Genomic DNA, 20026 nt, shown 5'->3' with positions numbered 1-20026 from the left:
TAAACGCAGCAGCTGAGTTTGAGACGTTCTTTTCCCCCGTCTTTCTTCTTCGACCAAGTTTCCCAGCTTTTACCAGTCTCGGGTTTTCTACATCATGATCAATTATATTGAGTGATACTAATTTTTTTTTTTACATAACATATTGGGGCACCTGCAACTTATTCGCCTTTACACAAGCTAAAAGCATGCGGCTCCGACAAAAACACAATAGCAATGCTCCAAACCACCGTGACAGACCTTTGAAGCGCCGCATGCTGCTATTCTTTTTTTTTTTTTTCTTATCACGGTCACTTCCTCAGTAGTGACAACCGGAAGCCAGGCGAAAATATGATATAGTCATACGACACTCCGTGTGAATTGTATTTTTTTATTGCTTCAGCAAATATCGTCGCCCACCACAATCATAAATACGCGACAGCGCAGTTTGAAATGCCATGCCGGAGCACACAAACGTCGAGAATTGCAACCTGCTCTGCAATACAGCACGAGCCACGGACTTGAGATGAAACAGACCAATAATCGCTATTCATTTTAGAAAACACCAAGCAATGCGATGTTCACTTCAGCTGTAAACTGACTTAGCTTAGCATCACTCTTTTCCGCTCTCATAGAATTCAAACATTAGTCCTTTGATAAACGTCTTTGGCATTTAGGGAGTAGAGCTCACGTAACACAGGTCTGGGAGACGAGTCTTTTCAAAAGCGGAGCGCAGAAATGCCACTCCTAATTTCGTAAAACCTCACATCATTTTGCGCAAAGATTGGCTGGTGGTCCCCGCCCTCTGGTTCAGTCGCCGTCGTTTACTCCTGTAACCAGGAGTTCGGTTCAAAGACAAGACTCGATGGACACTGTACTTTGGTTGCCTATCACGCTACCAAATAACTCTTTGCATACAGGTTAACTTACAAATCTATATACATGTACCAACGCACTGAACTCAGAGGAACGAGTGATACAGTTGACGATACGCGCACACAATACGCCTTTCTCAAGTATCGTCAGGAAGACCCCCGTGTGCAGGAAACGGGGTGCACGAATATGGATGACATCTCCGTGGTCATGCACCTTTCGATTCGTGTTTAATATTTCACGCCGTGCTTGATTTGCGGAGATTATACCCGGTGCACCGTGAGATAGAGCAGGTGAGAAATATTCGACCTACACTCGATTTTGATTCGTATTTTTGGTTTGAACGCGCTTGGATTCGGCGAAAATCACAATCGTGGGAGGAACGAGCAAGACTATGTATACGGTTTTAGATTGACTATGAGAGGAAACGTCGTAGTATTCCTGATACTTCATGCCTGCGGGATTTCGGTTAAGTCCCAGAAACATTCGTGTCCGCGTTTATCGCGCCAGGAACTCTCTATAAGGATGATGAGGCGACGCGTGATAAGCAAATTTCACGCCCTGTCATCGCAGCGCTTCTTGCTTTCTTGTCTGTTTGATTAAGAATCATGTTACTGGAATCACCTTAGAGGCGCCTTTTTCGAGAAAGCACTGATTTGGAACGACTGGAAATTGGCTTCTCGATCCATCAAAGGCAACATCAGTTGTCAGATCGGGTTTACGGGAAAGCGTAATTTACGCCACGTTGCCACGAGTGACGTGGAACTGAAGGAGGCCTAAATTTAAATGAGAGAAGGGTGGATTTAGAGAGGAAAACAGAAAAGGTGAGTACCCCCTCTTTCGATGCTTTCTTTGTTATTGTTTTTTTTTTCTGTTTCTTTTTAATTAACGGCGCGGGTTCAATTTCGTTTTTTTTTTCTTCTTTTCCGCATTTGCATTTAACGGTGGAACGGCAGAACCCGCGTAGTAGAGCAAGTTTGTGGTTTGTAGCAGGCGTGTTGCTTCGTGTCTTCGGTGAGCGAGGAGGAGATCAGGTGACGACGTGTCTAAAGAGAGTTGGTTTGCCGCCTGCCACGATGCACGACCCCACATCCGCGTGCCCGGCTTGCGGGCGGGGCGTCTCTCTGCGCAGCGGTCCACTCTGGATTCCTAAAACGAAAATAAAACGAGCAATAACAGAACTCGAGGCGTTCTCGGGCGTCGACTAGGGGGAAGTGAAGCCACCTTCGCGTTGGGTCAGCGGCCGCGTTGCACATTCACGTATAGTCCGCGACCGTTTCACAAATCTCGAACCCAGGGGAAGCATGGAAGACGAGTTCGTTCGAAACTCTGGCAAGCGAACACAAAGCGTCGCGGCGCCCGGCGTGTCCTTCTTGGTCGAAACGCGTCGTCGACGCGATGGCAACTCCGCGTGGCAACCATGGTCCGGGGCAGCGCGGCGCGCAGTTCACGTCTATGTACAATTTGTTTCTTTGGCTTTCGATTTTCTTCTATGTACAGGTACTCGCCGATGAGCGTGGGTGACGACGAACGGAGGTGGAGAGAGTATTGCACTACGCCGTTGGTGCACGGGTCTGACGCCTGGGGAAGCCTAGATGGAGGATAAGCTGTCCGGCCTGTGGTCGTCGCGGTGGTGATGTCTCAGCAGGACGTCGTCCTGGTCCCGGCGCAACTTCTTAACGTCGCTTGGGTCCAGGTCGTCGTGGTCGGAACCGTCGTCGTGTCGCAGCTGCTCGGCCTCGGTGTCGTGCTTCTTCTTGGCCGTCGCCATCTCGGCGGCGTGTTTTTTCCGCCATTTCGTTCTCCGATTTTGGAACCACACCTGCAACGGACAAAGGTTAAGTTGACTAATGTAAAAATATACAAAAAAAAAAAAACAAAAAAAAACATCAACAACGAAAAACGTACGCATAGAAAAGAAAAGAAAAAACACATTAGAAAAATGTTGGTGACGATTTTACACAAATGATATTGTCCAGGGGGTTCCACGCACAAGCCAGTATTGGCTTATGTGGGATTTAAATTTGGTATATATTTTAAGAAGCAAATGAAGATTGTATTGTATTGTATTGTATTGTATAAGGGTGGCGATCCGGGTTAGTTGGTTCATACTGACGAAAAGGCAAACAGCGTACAGTAAACGGGGACCAAAAGGAAATGCAAACAGGACAAGCGCTGCCCAGTAAACGGGGACTAAAGGAAGTGCAAACAGGACAAGCGCTTGTCCTGTTTGCACTTCCTTTAGTCCCCGTTTACTGTGCGCTGTTTTCCGTTTCGTCAGTATTGTATTGTAAAAAGAGGGTCAAAAGCGTAAAAGCATGCTAGCGTCAACAAACACTAATCTTTTTTAGTTTGACATAGAACGACGTTGTCGGGGCCAGGGAAGTGCGTAAAACATTGATTAAGTGCACGTGAACAACTCTAGGCAATTGTTCCCTGCCCTAATTCAATGTCAGTAGTCTAATAAAAAAAAACTCACTTTTGGACTGCTGGCCAATTGAAAGATATCAGACTTTTTCTAGAATATATTTTGACCTTTTGAGCGACTGCGCATCACTTTACAATCATTTCCGCCAGTGCCGCTCTTGAGACCTTGAGTACTATAGCCCTATAAGAAAGTAAAAAGTTTTTAAAATCAAACTAAAGCTACCAATACAGCAATTACTTTTAAATGGTGCAGGTGTCGGAAAATCATCAGACTCCATGGGTTAAATAACGTCGAGACCATTTGCCATTAGTCGACACGTAACGCACGGCATATAAAAAATAGAAAAAAAAACCTTGACATGAACGGAGATATTTGCGTTGAAGGTGGTTGAGAGCGGTTGTGTGGTTATACAAAGGATGTTTGAGAAATAAACCAGTTAGCTGAGTTTGACACGTTCCCCTCTGCGTTTGTTCCTTCCACTAAAAATTTTCCCCCCTTTTTTGCACCACAGTCTCAGGTGTTAAACGACATGATTAGCTACCGCCAGCTCGCCTGCGCACTTCCGGTCTTTTGACATTTGAAGTTATGAAGCGAACAACTTAGATACAGCTTCTGAACCCTCCAGCCTTTTGGTGCTCACATTAGTACATCTTTGAGTCTTTGGCACAGAGTTGGTCAAACCTGACCTCCGGAAGCGAAATCTAACCGCCTCCTCAAATACTTCCCTCAAGTGGCGGCGATAACTCCAACATATAAAAATCGTCGCGGAAATTTCCACCTTCGGGAGTATAAACCTGCGCGCAAATACAAATAAAAAAAAAATTCTAGTTTGGACAGGACGAAGCGTTGTAGGTCCATAGCACGGGCCAGTTGGTTGCTAATGAAAGCCACTTCCGGGGCCGGCATCTGTTGATCGTCCTTCCGATTGGACCTGCCCCCTCCACGCGGCGGCCACCGCCGTCCCCGCAGCACCGTGAGACAAATGGGGGCCGCCCGCTGCTTGCACTATGAGCGACGGTCGGCCACGGCGCTGCGGCCGCCTCTGAGAGACCCAAATTGTCATTCCCAGGAGAGAAAGGAGACAAGCTCCATCAATGTGGTCCTCGTTTCCGAGAGAAAGGCCATTCTTTCGCTGATAGCGCGTCGTTAAGGCCGCGCGGAGAGTGCCAATTTCACGCCTATTCAGGGAACAACGTGCATGTCGAAAGCACCTCTTATTGCGATTTGAGTGGCTCCCCGTGGTTGCCAGATGAGCGGAATGTCTGCCACCGGTGGTCAATGGAACGTTTGGCGGGCGGTCTGGCTTTCATTCTTTGTCGTCTTGTCCCGGGTTGCATTGTAACGGCGTGGAAGGTCAAGCTCGGCCGATCAACGTTTACGAGCACAGCGATCTCTGTATACGGTTGTCTTTTGCTTGGCCACGGACTGCGTTGCACGTAGCATCTTTTTGTGTGGGAGTTGAGTGGTCGGAGATTTTGTAGAGGGTTGGCATGCCCGAATGAAGATGGACGCGCGTGCGGCCTTCAGACGGAAAGATCCCAACGCCCTCGTTTACGTCCCGCAAGTTTACTATTTCTGATGTTTCGGCGAGTGATCTGACAGCAGATGCTTCCCGTTAAGAAGGAAGTTCTAAAGTCAAACAAAATTTATATATCTACATAAACAAAATAATGTAATGGTTAACTATTCTTGGTCTTAGAGTCCTTGGCGCAGCGTGCTCAGAATCTAAGAGGGATCGAGGTCAGGTTCCCTCGTAAAGTCTGAGTGCGCTACGGTTTGAGGAATTTCCTGATTATCTCCATTCGAGCGATAGTAAAGTAAGAAACACTGTTTCGATAGCGCCCACTTGTTTATTTTCGGTTCCTGTTATGAGCTTTAGCGGTCACGTATTTCAAAGCAAACTGCGGACGTTTGAATAACATTGGAAGCTGTGAAACATACGTATAAGCGATTTCACACAGAGTACGCATGAACGGTCATCGGACACGTGGGATTGTGCCAACACGTTCAGAGCGTGGGGTTCACACATGTGCCCACTCAAACATGTCTCCGCGTTTTGTAGAAAAATGAACTCCATGACTCTTTTTTTTTTAGAGTACGGCCCACGCAGATGCACACGCGCCGCATTTATAGGAATCAATCGAATGGAGAAAAGAATGAGAGGAGCGGCTTACTTTTACTTGACTTTCGGACATGCCAAGGGCGTAGGCAAGTTTTGCTCTCTCGGGTCCTGCGAGATACTTGGTCTGCTCGAAGGTCTTCTCTAAAACGTAGATCTGGTGTCCGGAGAAGGTGGGCCGGGTGTGCTTCTTCTTTCCGTCCTTGTCCAGGCAGTTCTGAGCCACTGCGCACAAGTAGAGAACGACAGGCGCCCTTAGTGAAAGGCCTTCTTTGATACGGCTTAGCACCCAATGTATCATCGTCAGAATGACGTGCTAAAAATTCTGCAACGGTGAGCAATGAAACTTGGACCAACCCTCACAGCACCCATGCTAAAAGAAGAAAATCTAATCAGTTGTTTTGTTACCAGAAACTGAGTTCTAACTCATCAACCCCCACCAAGATAGGAATGATTCGGGGGTCTAAACAAATCTCAATTCATGAATTGGGAATAATATATGCGAGTTAATGTAAAGATTAGTTAGCTCGTATGAAAACACAATATGCTCATTGTGCAGTTTTCTTTTTCACTTTTCTTTTATGCGCGTTTTTACAAAATGTTATCGGTATTTAATTTCACAATTTTATGATGAAGTCTTATCGGCAAGTTGTGCGGAGCATCACGAACACGGCAGACGAACTTTGGCAGTGACATGATGCACGATTGAGCGTGCTACCGAATCATCATCGTTGTTATGCTTGGGAGCGCAACATGCCTAGTGTTACCAGTGCTTGGTTGCAATATTGAGAAAAAAAAAAAAAAAAGAAGTCCCTTCTTCTTTTTTGGGTAACGACTGAACATGAATACTTTTTTTTTTTAATGTAGTAAACGCGTAACATAAACGATTTTAGGCATTCTTACTTCCACGAGTGAAACGTTTACGGAGTAGAAACTGATAATGAGCTCTATATATGCGTGTACTATATGGTAGAATGCGATTGTTTTCCATAGAACTACTGAATAAACTAAAATCAATCAAAAGCATAAGATTTCCTCATGATTTAGAATGCATCTTGAAATCAAGAAGTTGGATGTATCTGTTGTAAACATTTTTAGCGATCTGATTGTCTTTCGACATAGGCTTGAGTCAATTATGTGTACATAGTTATGACCTTGTTTGTTGCCTGCATTTATTCTTGTTGACGAGCGGTGTACCACTATCTACGCCCTTTGCTGTTTTTGAACACCCAACAAAAATAAAGATTTATTATTATTATTAACCTAGGTCAGTTAGACGTGGTCTACTTTGACCTAAGCAAGGCATTTGACGTTGTAAATCATATCCTGTTATCAAAGCTCTCCGCCTAAGGGGTTTGTGGCACAGAATACGGCTAGTTTCAAAGCTATTTGTCAAACAGGAAAGCGTACGTTCGAGTCAACAATAGGAACTCTTCATTGTACGGGGAAAGTTCTGGCGTTCCTCACGGATCCGTCCTAGGACCGCTCCTGTTCACAATTTTTGTAAATGACGTCTCTGATGCTATTTCGAATTCTTCGTTCCTGCAATACGTTGATGACATTAAAATTTACAAAGAAATAGTTACTTAAGATGATTGCGCTAGGCTTCAGGAAGATGCATGTTCTTTCTTTAGGCGGTGCACAGCCACTAATCTTCTCTTAAACCCCGATAAAACCAAGGTTATGACATTTACTCGGAAGGCACATAATACTTTTTTTGCATATACTATTCATGGGGAACCCCTGTCCCGGGTACGTGTGAAGAAAGATCTCGGAGTTATGTCCGATCCTAGCCTGCGATTGTCTAGTCACGTAACTAGGCTCGTTAACTCGTCTCTGCGCATGCTGGGTGTTGCCTCTCGCTTAACGAAGGGCTTCAAGCATCCTTCCGCGTTTCTCACGTTGTACCGCTCGTTATGCATGCCCCAGTTAGAGTATGCCTCAGTTGTGTGGATTCAAATCTCTAAAACTAACTCATGGAAAATCGAACGAGTTCAGAAAAAGTTTATTTCCATCATTCAACATCGCTACCTTATGAAGGATGTTCATTGTTCAACTTATGACGCAACGTTAGAGCGTGTTGACTTGCCAAGTCTGCACCGGCGTCGGCAGAAGGCGGACCAATTGTTTTTGTTTAAAACGTTGCATGGTTGGATTAATTCACCAAGCCTCTTGTCTGAAGTGTGCCTTAGTGTTGCACGTGTGTCTATTCGGAATCAACCATCATTTTATATCTACAAACATTTTTGTCTTTTAAGCCCAATTATTTCATTGACTGAGTGTTATAACCAGTAAAACGTTGCATGGTTGGATTAATTCACCAAGCCTCTTGTCTGAAGTGTGCCTTAGGGTTGCACGTGTGTCTATTCGGAATCAACCATCATTTTATATCTACAAACATTTTTGTCTTTTAAGCCCAATTATTCCATTGACTGAGTGTTATAACCAGTACTCTGAGAAACTCTATATTTTTAACTCGTGCTACAGGGCATTTTTCATTTCTGTTGAAGATCTGTCCGGCGGGTGGATGATGATTGTGGTTCATTTAAGAGTGATTTCGGAGAGCACAGACATTTTTGAGTCTGTGCTTGTGCTGCTGCTTCGTATATTATTCGTTTGGAGTGTCTCTGAAACTTGTTTTTACATTACTGCAATTTGTCATCATTGTACTCAATACCTAGAAATTGTATTTTGTTATAATTCAGCTCAGTGTATGTCTCGTATGATTATATTCAGTTACTATAGTGCATTGCTCTTCTGCATTTGTATATTTTATGTATTCATTTCCATCCAGTGTGCCAGTACCATGACCATAAAGTTGTTCCTGGGCACTATAACAAACATTGACTGATTGATTGATTGTTATTATTATTGAACTATCACGTGGAAACAACGGGGATCTAGAGCAGTTCAAAGATCCGCAAGGAGAACAGAACGCCAAGGGCTTACTCGGCCTATGTTGGTCCTCGCTGTGCTCATTAACACTTTTAAGACGGAGGTCACACAAAGCTGGTGCCCTATAGATTTGCTTGCTAGGAAAAACATCAGATACCAGTTTGAATAATATAGTTATAAAGCACCCTCTTATCTTCAAGGTCACTTAACTACTGACTGAGTTCAGATTAAATGTTTATTAAACTGAGAACAGCAGACGTAAATGATCTTCGGGTTAATCATAAAACTCTCTCTCTCTATGTATACATATATCTATTCCGTTTTCATATTTGTTCCCGATATTTTTGTGCCCGTCAAAGCCAAAGTAATACTAATAATAAGAGTAATAATAATTTATTGTTATAAACACGGGACTTGTTTAGAGAAACGACTGAAACAAAGCCAGCAAGAGGCTTGTGGGATGGCATCCTCCAGTGAAAAGTAAAGCATAACCTTGGGCAGAAAAATAAAAACAACCATACAGACGTATAAGGCACACCTTATACGTATATCGCATACAAGCTACGCCAAGAGTGCATGCACTGATAAAAAAAGCAAATGTTTGCGCCATAAACCCCCGCAATCAACAAAAGCAAGCATCCGAAAAAAGGAACGAAAAATCCCCTGCACAAAAATAAAAAGGTTTCGCGTACTGTTGAAAAAAAAAACACGAAACCTTATAGTAAAAAAAAAAAAGAAGTCACACCTGGCTCTGACAAATATAAATATACTACACACTGACTCAAGCGCACGTACGAAGATGTCCAGAAATGACACCTCTTAAGAAACAAATAATAGACAGACACTCAATAAAGAGCCTACAGAAGACACTAATTAGAAATTAAAAACTTCTGAGCACTTTCCTTATTTATGTCTGCGAAGTATAGGTTCAAAAACTGAGGAGATAGTTCAGAGAAGACCCGAGGAAAATAATGAGTTCACGCACTTTTACATTTAAAGTACGAACAAGGGGTATCTTAAAATATAGGTGTAAGGAATGGCACGAGAGGGTGATGTTAATGTTCTCTATTCAGTATCCTACTTGGTATCAAAAAAAAAATTAATCAATAATTTTGAAAATAAACTATTAACCACTGGAATATTTCTAGACTTTAGAAAAGCGCTTGATTCCATTAAACATGATATATTGTTTTATAAACTACCGTTTTATGAAAATCGAGGTATTGCTTTAGATTTGGTACGTAGTTACTTATCTTGTCGGTCACAATATACGTGCTTTAATGGATACCGGTCCAAGCCAGAACAAATTTCGCATGGGGTTCCAGAGGGGTCTATTTTAGGTCGTCTGTTTTTTATCATTTATATTAATGATATTGTACGTATACCAAACACTCCTGAAATACTCTTGTATGCCGGCAATGCAAGTTTTTTTCTCTGGTCCATTTTTACGTGATTTTGAAGTTAGGGCTAACACGTGGCTCAAAGAGTTATCGAACTGGCTTGACTCTACTCAACTTCAGTTAAATGTTACGAAAACAAAATATGTAAGTTTTAAACCACGAAGTAAACCCGACGACTGCGAAATTCGTTTAAAATTCCAAGACATTATGATCGAGCGTGTCAACGTTTATAAATTTTTAGGAGTTCTTTTTTTTTAAATCTAAGCTGGACACCTCATATAAATAAAATGCATGCAAACATTTTGGGATCTATTGATATTTTATACAGAATTAGATTGCTGGTTCCATGCTGGTTAAAACGTTAGTTGTACTACATTTTAGTGTACTCTCATCTCCTTTACTCTTTATTAGTTTGGGGTTCAACAACTGAAGCAAATATTAATAGGTTGTTTCTTTTGCAAAAAAAGCATTGCGTTGTAAGAAAACTTTTAGCGTACTGACCACATACCACAGTCCATTTTAAACACGGTTTTCTTACCATCAGTCAAATATTCATTCTTAAACTTTCAATGCATTTCTATAACGAAATAATTAGTGACCCCACCCATTTCTTACGCACTTCTTTCTAGTAATACGCGATACAATCGTCGACACGGCTCCTACATAATACCTTGGTCTAGGACGAATTATGGACATAATCAATTAGCATACTTGATACCTGATTTCTTAAATAAGCATCAAGCCGTCAGGGAAATAATCTAAGATTGTGCATCAAAACACAGCTTTAAAATTAGTATAAAGCAGTACCTTCTGTCATGTCACGTTGAGTAAATACTTTTAGATTGAAGTTTTAATTGCGCATGAGTTGTATTACCTGGTTCCTTTATTTCCAAAGTGTTAAGAAGTGCACTAACAATTGTATAAGTTGTGTACAAAATATGCTGCGTTGATTGTTGTTGATGTGCTATTGTACCTTCTTGTTCTTCTTTAATGTTTACTGTTTTTGTTTTCGTCGTTTGAGCATTGTAAACATGTGATGAGGCCACGTTAGGCAGAGTTAATCTGCCGTTTGCCCTGTTACCCTAGACCTATTGTCTACATAAAACCAATTCATTTATTCATTCATTCAACACTCCGAAAATGCCGCCGCACAACTGAACGAATGCATAGCTTTAGAAAGTTAGGCAATTAAGAATACTTCAAAAAGTTGGCGGCATAACTTTAGCTTTTCACGAAGCGGAAGAATTATTAAAAACATCTATGACGTATTGTGAAACACATTATGCAATGAAACCGGAAATCGTTGTTCGAACTCAAGGGGTATACAAACTTCAAAACTATAAAAAAAGACAGATGGTGTTTCAAATCTTTTAAGTAATACGAAAAAAAAAAACAAACAAACGCGAATATAACAGAAGAGGACGACAGGACGGGACATACGCAGTCTCCTGTCGTTCTCGTGCCGACATTTGTCGTGTCCTATCGGAAGAAAAACCAGACGGCCTAACTAACCGTCTCAATGCTTCTCACATTTTTTTAAAAATATATGTTAAAACTAATATGTCATTTGAGACCACTGTTAAGATATTTAATATTATCTGCGTACTTACTCTAAAGGAGTGCGCGTGCACTGATTATTAGTGGAAGAGTATAAAATAAATGTGAGAGTTAGGATTTACTGTTTTCAGTGGATTATTGAAGCACATTCGTTTTTTTTATCTCTTCAAGTTAACAGTGATAAGGCTGTTATAAAATTAGTTCATGGTTCTTTTTATACGGAATTACTACTGGCGGATGAAATTCACGTTATTTTTACGTTACGCATAATTACAGCATTGTCGGCGTACTGGTAAAAGTTTGCACCTGGGCACCGGGAAGGTGTTGTCGTTAACGAACGTATTAAACAAAAGAGGTGACAAAACAACTTTGTGGTGCGCCTGTGTTTAGCACGTGCTTGAGATTGATCGGTGATGCTGCTTGCTATATGCTGCTCAAATCGCATTAAAAACAGAGAAAAGCTCTTCCGAGTGTACTCTATTTTGTGACTCGCCAAACTGTTTATGTAATTGAACTGAATTGAATTGAAGTATATTTGGATTTTCACGGGCCAAGTCCGGTAGGGAGGCAGAGGCAAAAAGCATTTTTGCCTGACTGAGCCGTCTACCCCCCATAGTTTCCAGCAAGTACACACAATTATAGAGGGGGAAAAACCTACATACAGAAAAAAAAGAAAAAAAAACACTTGGCACATTCATGCGTACTAAATATCGACAATTCATAAAAAAAAACCTGCTTAACAAAAAGTAATCGTCACATTTTTGCATCTTTAAAACACAGGTCGCAAAGGAATAATTCCACAATAATTGAAAAAAATGTCATGTTGAAGAAACAATTTCGGAATTCAAAATAATTATTTGGCATATCACAGGAACACAAAAAGAAAAACAAACAAAAAAAAAACACTGGTCACATTATTGAGACAGAAAGTCTGTTTAGACACGCTGACACCCCCCAAAAATCTATTAAAACAATATATATATTAAAAAAATCTTAATGCATGCACTAAAGCATTAGACATATTCTCAGTGTAAACCTTTGACATCACGAGAGTTGAAAATCCTGCTTCCCAAAACCTATTTCGTCGTGCATGAGGGTGTTTCTTTATTTCGTTCTTGTACTGGGAAATGATAATGAAAAGTCGGCATGGCATGTTCGTCAAAAATGTTCAACAGTGGAAGAGCTCGATGTTTAATTTTTGTTTTCTGTAATTTCTTCTTACATTCGGCATTTTTCGCTTTTTATTTCTTAATTTATAGTGCTTTGTAAGACTTTATCTATTTGGTAAAGCTTCTGTTCGTAAATTATTTGCGTAAGTTTGAAGTAATAAATCTGGTTTCGTGCTTTGTAAAATATGTGCTACTTTGAAAATCGCGAACATTAGCATGATAGTTTTCAAATAGTTTGTCATTGTTGTTCCTCAAACAAGAATTCCATGTGTATACACCTCCTGTAGTGGGCGAGAGTTCCTGCGTTGGGGAGAAGCGGAAACAAACCCTTTCTTTCAATGCGTCAAGTCTCCTTGAGCTTCGGGACGCAAAGAAATGCCAGTCTTCCGCGCTAATCTCGCATTTACATGGTCCTCACTTGCGACGTGTTTGTCCGCTCCCCGCGCCTCGTAGCATGGTTGTTGCAGCGGCGGGCTCGTGAAAATTTTAGAGGATTTCAGACCCTCCAAACCACTCCCCCTCAGCCTACGCCACATGCTTCCCCCTTCTTGCAAATATCTGCTGATCTTCCAACGTCTCATCTATTTTTGTGCAGGAATGTTTGTTGACCAGCAAACCTACCACTAAAATTCAGAAGTAATTTGTAATTTAAATAGAAGTTACTCGGAAAGAGTAATTAAAGTAAACTACTAATTATCAAAATAGAAATGTAATTGAAAATTACTAAACTACTCAGAAAAGTAGTTAAACTACAGTAACTTGAGTAGAGTAGTTAAAATACGTACAAGTGTGGTTTTAGTAGATAAAATAACAGTGTCGTCACTATATTAAAACAACGAAACCGGCGCAAGACTGGAAAGGTAATAAACATAACAATTAAGTTTTTTTTTTAGAAAGAAAAGTAATTAAGCCCAGTTCAAGACACCGTCTTGTAGAGTGAACGAATCTGAATCGACATCGATATTAAAATTTTCCACGATGCATAACTGACCGTGCAAACTCAAGTCATCAACATGCCTTGCAAATTCTTAAAAAAAAAATATTCTTGTGATTGTGAAAGGTGGCTTATACGCTGCTAGAAGGCATATTATGTAATCTCATCCCCAAAAGTAAGACGGATTCACTCGGAGTCAGCGAAAGTAAGCTAAATATTTGAAACAGGCCACTTTTTGTGCACAAAACTGCAATGCCGCCTTCATGAACGGAACATTGTGTATGGAATGCACCTGCCTATACGCAGACAATTTAAACTGGGCTGAAGAGAGGTATTAACTACTGTAAGGGCAAAGACACAAACAAACATCTCTCGAAATCATCACGAATTACGCCTAATGCTTAGGTGTATATCTTACATTGTCACAAGGCACGGGGGAAAAAGTATTGTCGTGGCACACTCCAAACATATTACGTGGCGATGGAAAATCTGAAATTTCATGAGAGTATGTCACGAACCTATACAATCTTTTCGAGATATAACACATGGTCAACTTGGATAGGCACAAAAACTTTCGCTTTCTTTGCTTTGCATATATTCTCTCGCTATTCTTGCCCACACGGACTTATAGGCGAGCCGCTTTCCCCTCTGCCCATGCCTGCCAAAACAGCTCTTTGTTGGCGCGCACAAAACTGTCTCTAGCAAAAAAAAAAAAAGGAAACGCGTCTAAAAGGAGAGCTGGGAGGCAGTTATTTGAGCGCAAATCAAGCAATCGCGGAAATACAAGCCCCATATTGCCCGCCAAAGTGAGTCGACACGCCGGCGCAGTTTGTCTACACGCACCTCGACTTAATTTCGTCCGACCTCGAGGTTGACGCACGTGTTTTGAAAACGCGAGGGAAGGTACGGGGCGCCCTGCGCGAGTGTCGGGGCCAGGGAGGGGAGGAGGCGGGGGAGACGCGGCGGCAAAAGGACATTTTGAGCGATGATTTTCCGCTGGAAGAGAATTGGCCACAAACGGATCCCAGGCGTGCTGGCGCGCGCGCTTTGCCGGCGCACCGCCGCTGTGGGGAGAGCTGCCCGGGCGCAGCTGCTTTCCTAACGGATCGCCGGCGACGCACTGGCTGTGCGGGGGCTGCTCGATATTGGGTCGCGAATCGGCGGACGCCATAAACCAACTCTTGTCCTAATGTACACGCGCATCGGCCGGAGCGATTTTGTGACAGGCCGCCGCCCCAGCGCCGCCATAAGTCAATGTGGGGTGCGCGTCGAGCGGCGTCGTCAAATATATGATATGGACACGTCTGTCCGTGCGGGGAACCCCGAGCGCGATAACGGGAGGGAGCTGCTCTTTTCTCTTACACGAATTGTGGCTGCCCGAGGGCTGCGGTTTCCCTGCGCTGCTGCCGCCGTTTCTGCACTTGCTTGGCTCGGCTTCTGAGGCGGGTGTCTGTGTGTGTGTTTTTTTTTGGCGTGGTTGCTATAGACACGTGTTTTTCGCGATAAGTGGATGCGGGCGTCAGAGGTGACTGGAATTATTTTCTCTCGGGCCTGACGTATTGAGCTGTTTGGGATGGAGATGTGAAAGTAGGGCTCCGGCAACGCTGGCATCTGCGCGCCCGGGCTTCTTGTTTTTCAGGGTATACCTGGAAGCGCTTTCGCTGCTGCCTTGGGAGCGCGGGCCGATGATTGAAAGCAGTTCAACGCATTTTAATAGCCGCGTCGGGAGGTGTTTTTCTCGGCCGTGATTCTGATTCTTGCCTCGCCGGCGTCTTATTGGGTGCAATTTAAAAACGGCAAAGGAGCGTATATCGTTTATGCGGGCAACCCCGGGCGTCCGTCTTTGAATGTTGGAAAGCGGTAGACGGTTACCTTTGAGGATTTTGGAAATTGTGATTGCCGTCTTCTCCCCCCTATTGCCGTTCGCCTCTCTCGGTTAGTTATCGGTTTAAACGCAGCTAGATGTGACGTGAGTTAACTGCAGAAATGTAAGACTGCGCGATAGCTTGTGCATGGGTATCATCTCGTACTCTGCACCGTATTTTAAAAATTAAGGTGAAAAATGAAGGCAATAAATAAAAGTCCAGATGCATCGAAGGACTACTTCACACGCGGGACTGCTTCCGCGGTAAATATGTGATACTAAGGTTTTAGAAGTACAAATAATTGAAACGAGACAATCCCAGAGGATATTGGGTAGAAATGTGCGAAACAGAAAATACATTTAACCGATTAATGGTTTAACGTTGGCGCTTGAAGATTGGGTATACTTGGTTGGTTTATTATGCAAAAAGTTTGAAAGTTCATGTTATCGGACTTAGAACGTTTGAGTACACCTTTTTACCCTATAATTAAGCTTTTTAGTGCCATGCTCTTCTGAAATATGAGTATAAAAAGTCACCACCGAAAGCACGCAGTCCTGTTTTTTTTTTGTGCTTCAATACAATTCAATAACGTATTGAAGGGCCTGCTTCTCAGCCGGATCCGTCTATTTTATTTCTTTATAAACAAAAATACCGATTGAATTTTTTTTTAGATAATCAGAATTAAAGCACGAAGCGGAAATACAAAAGGTGCCATGTTGTTTAATCTACGAATCGGACAACAGCAAAATAAACAAGCTTGGAGCACCACGACTTGCCACTTATAGAGCTTCCCCGCCATGCTACCTGCCTAGTGGGGAAGCTTCGTGTCAGTTGTTTCGTTGCACAAATAAGGTCAGATTTGTCGTACGGATGACTGAACCGCGGGAAGACCGTGAAATGGCGTCTTATATTTGTGCGCTACGGAGGTACATTTTCCCGATTACGATTACAATTTTTTATTTATAGGGTCTTTAAAGGGACACTGACAGGGTATTTATGCTCGCCAAGGTTTTTATTTGTACATGACATATTATCCTGAACACAATTTGCGGCGGTAAATTCGTTGTCCTTCCGCTCGAAAACCACCGATCGAGAACTAGCCGGGTTGAGTTACGCTCACTCTCTTCTCCGTGGTCACGTGCCGTTTTCTATGCTTTAGACGCAACCACCAAAGATAATCAAAGTCGTGGGTCATCGAAGGTATCCTCTATATTTCTTCTCCCTCTTAAGTCCAGTTTCGGTTTCGGTTTTGAGCAGTCGCGTTTTTTGACTTCATTAAATATATACGTAACACTGTAGCAAAATATTGACTGAGTATACTTCTCACGCCAGTATAAATCGCCTAGCAAAAATAGAAAAAAAATTGAGGGGGGGGGGGGGGGGCTGTCAGTGTCCCTTTAACGCGCATCACGCATGCTGCGAGAACGTAGTGAAGTATTGAGCAGGATTAATGCGGATTTTAAACTAACTTGTGAGTGCCCTCACTTTTGCGTATAGACCAAATGCAAATATACGAGCGTAATCGATAGTAGCGATATCACTGCTCTAGGCTCTTTCCGGTCCGAACTGTTTTAGAAAGCTTCCAATGCCCCAAAGCCCTGGTCACACAGCTAACACAGCGTACGAAAGACAGTGTACAGACACTGGGGAGTTTTAGGGAACCGATTTCGCACACCGGATACGGTACGGAGGGCCCTCCGGTACGAACTGCGCGTGCGCTACCTCAGAAGACTCGCATATGCGCAGTTCGTACCGGAGGGCCCATCGTATACCGTATCCGGTGTGCCAAAACGGTTCCCTAAAACTCCCTACTGTTCGAGAAGTGTAGTCTTCCTTGGACGACGGTCAGATTGGTCGTACAAAGAACACTCTGTCAGACATGTTCGAAGTATGTATGAAGCAAATATGACTCGAATAGGCCCGAAGCATGTCCGCAGATCAGTATGTCTGCAGCGAATGGCGCGTGTCTTTTTGTGTGTCGGCTTTAGGGTCAACAATCAGCGAGGTACGAATCAGAGGTATATGCTATTCTAGCGTATCTTTTTTATTTTTTTTCTTGTTCTATATCAGCCTTTAAGGCGCCGTTTTTTAGCGGTACTCCTTCTATCTAGCGAAACAGTGCAAGGATCCATGCGGGCTGGGAATTGGCGGTTGAAAACGGGGGGTTCGCGTATACCGGTCGTCGCTGAGCCAACGCTGTGGTTTGAGCTACAGTCAAACCCGTTTATAACGAATAGCAGGAAACGCCACGATCAGTTCGATATAGCAAATAGTTCGATATAGCAAAAACCATTTACAACGAACTTCCACGATTCGTTCGTTGTAAGGTGAGAGCTTCTATTTTTTTTTTCTCATCTCTTCGCTTCTGCCTTGTAACCCCCGCGCAAAATTACTTTTATGATCTTTTTTTTTTTTTGCGCTCGTGCAGAGTTTGTTTTTTTAGCTTATCTGTTCTTTCAAATCTCTTATCTTCGTGGACTACCGCTTTGAGAGGAATTTCTTTTTCTGTGCGTGCGTGCAGAGTGTTTTCTTTAGCTTTCTCCCCTTCTGAACTGCTTCTCTTCACTCAATTTTGTTCGCGGCGTGAGCTTTTGGAATTTGTTTTCTTTCCTACTTTCTTTTTCTTTTTTTTTTTTTGGGGCGGGGGGGGGGGAGGGGGAAAGGCACAGACTGGAAGACGTTTGTTTGCGCGTTTTTGGAAGCCTTCCCGGGGGAAAAAGTTCGATATAGCCAATATGTTGTTCGTTATAAAAAAAACTTTTTACATACATTTTTATTTAAATTTTCCGTGCGTTCGATATCGACAATAATTCGTTGTTCATGGGTTCGTTCTAAACCGGTTTCACTGTATGAGACTGGTCACGACTGATCATGCGTAACAAAGTAAATGATCAAATAAATTTAAAAAAAAATTATACCCAACGTCTAATTTCCGATGCCATTTTTTTCATTTATAATTTGCATATTATACGATCAGGAGCTCGCGTGTAGCTGGAAAGCGCGAGCTCCATTCGTCACGCAAGTTCACCAACGCTTCCAATGCCCATTCGTCAAACTAAGCTGTCGTGAAAAGTTGTGATAATAAATGAAACCTCTGTGCACGCGAGCGTAGAGGAGCTTAGATGCAGAGCCGAGTGACGTCAATTGTGTTTAGCATTTTTTCACAGCGATAGCTGTTATGGGCTCTTCCCACTGCACTGGAAATGACGTCCGTTGTCCTTGTAGGAGTTGTTGATGTTGTAGTTTGCGTAATAGGGCGTACGGCGTCCATCGCGATATTGACAACTGCTCGAAAGAAAATATCGCCTGCCGCTCCCTGAACCGAGTCTGGGTTCGTTGTGTGTGAAGCGGACGCTTTATCACAAAACTACGCCAGTTTTTTTCATTTTTTTTTTCACATTTGCTTATTTGGTTTGGAGACACGCACTCTAAAAAAAGCCCGTGAGTCTGCTTTCCCGCACAACACTCGGAGAGCCAATCACCGCAACTTATGGAGGAAGCTCAGCGAATGACAATGACAAAACATATATGTTTAGACCAAAAAACGCACTCTGAGTTGTGACATTAAGCAATGCAAGCGTGACGTTTTGCATTGCTTAATGTCACAACTCAGACTGCGTTTTTTGGTCTAAACATATGTTTCGGCATTGTCATTCGCTGAGCTGCTTCCGTAAGTTGCGGTGATTGGCTCTCCGAGTGTTGTGCGGGAAAGTAGGCGCGCAAACTTCTTTTTAGAGTGCGACGGTTGAATGGATATGATTGAAGTATGTACACATTTTTATATTGCGAAATATGAACCAACATACATTACAGCAGCACACGCCAGAAATAAATCACTTAGAATAGATTATGTAAAGGTTAGAACAAACGCATCAACCAATATAACGGATATATGGATATATGGTGCAGCCATTGAAAGAATATACTATACTAAAGCAAGAACCGCGCGAGCTCAGCATACAGCTTTTCTGAAACAAGTGAAACTTTGTGATCGTTGGCCAGAGCGTCTCTTGGAGTAATTTAGAGGCTTTTCACATACTCGAGCATGGACAGGGTGGAATCCTGTTCTATGCCGGAAGCTTTTATACTTCGTCTCAGCTAAGCATGGACTGCTGTTGGCCGGACGTGCTAAAATCGCGAGCGAATTGCTCTGCACGGTGCCTCGGCGGCTGCGCGAGCGCTCGTGCCGCACGAGCGCCGGTCAGGGCGGTCAAGGCCAGTGTCTCGCGCTAGCACAGCCTTGGCGGTTAGTCCATGCCAAGGTTGAGACGAAACATAAAAATAAAATTTCGTTCTATTTTTTTTTTTATCTTTTTCTTCTTTGTTTCCACGTTCATTCATGAAGCAGGGGAGCCAGTTTCGAGTTGGTCTTGTACTTGATCTACTTTTCCCTTTCCGAGTGCTTACTGCCCGTAGGCTTTCTCCATTTTTGATGCCTCACTGACTTCTTTGTGTCTTTCTTCATCTTGCTGGTAAGGAAGAGGAGCTGGGAATGACGTGGCGTTAACCCCATCGTGCACTTTCTCCTTTGTTTTAGAGCTTGGCAATGTTGTCTTGTCTTTGTTTACCCCAACCGGTGTAGTTGCTGAGTGCGGCGTTGACTTAGAACGTTGCTGTCCTCCGCTGAGACCTTTGTTTGGGCAGTCCCTTCTGTGACCATCAAATCCTCTTCGGGGACCTGAAGAGACGCGTTCGTTCGACTGGCTTACATTGAAATGCAGTCTTCTGACTCGTGACGAAATCTCCGGCGTGTGTTGCACCAAGGAACGCGACACCGGCCTCGTGCATGTCCCATCTGCTCGCAGCGCAG

At 43.0% G+C, this 20026-nt stretch overlaps 1 protein-coding gene across 1 annotated transcript in view; it reads right to left on the bottom strand.

Moving 5' to 3' along the window:
* Positions 1-353: 353 nt before the first annotated feature.
* Positions 354-20026, bottom strand: part of LOC8043228 (homeobox protein Nkx-6.2) — a 42445-nt gene continuing 22772 nt past the window's right edge. The window contains exons 2-3 of the mRNA XM_029971359.4: positions 5452-5621; positions 354-2671 (exon numbers count right to left, since the gene is read on the bottom strand). Coding sequence (XP_029827219.1) covers positions 2441-2671; positions 5452-5621 — 401 coding nt within the window. The 3' untranslated portion in view covers positions 354-2440. The remainder of the gene's footprint in view (positions 2672-5451; positions 5622-20026) is intronic.

Source organism: Ixodes scapularis, unplaced genomic scaffold (assembly GCF_016920785.2).
Source record: "Ixodes scapularis isolate PalLabHiFi unplaced genomic scaffold, ASM1692078v2 PGA_scaffold9__187_contigs__length_104089568, whole genome shotgun sequence".
Lineage (NCBI taxonomy): Eukaryota > Metazoa > Arthropoda > Arachnida > Ixodida > Ixodidae > Ixodes > Ixodes scapularis.
The sequence above is the reverse complement of the archived record's forward strand: the minus strand, read 5'-3'. Positions and strand labels throughout refer to the sequence as shown.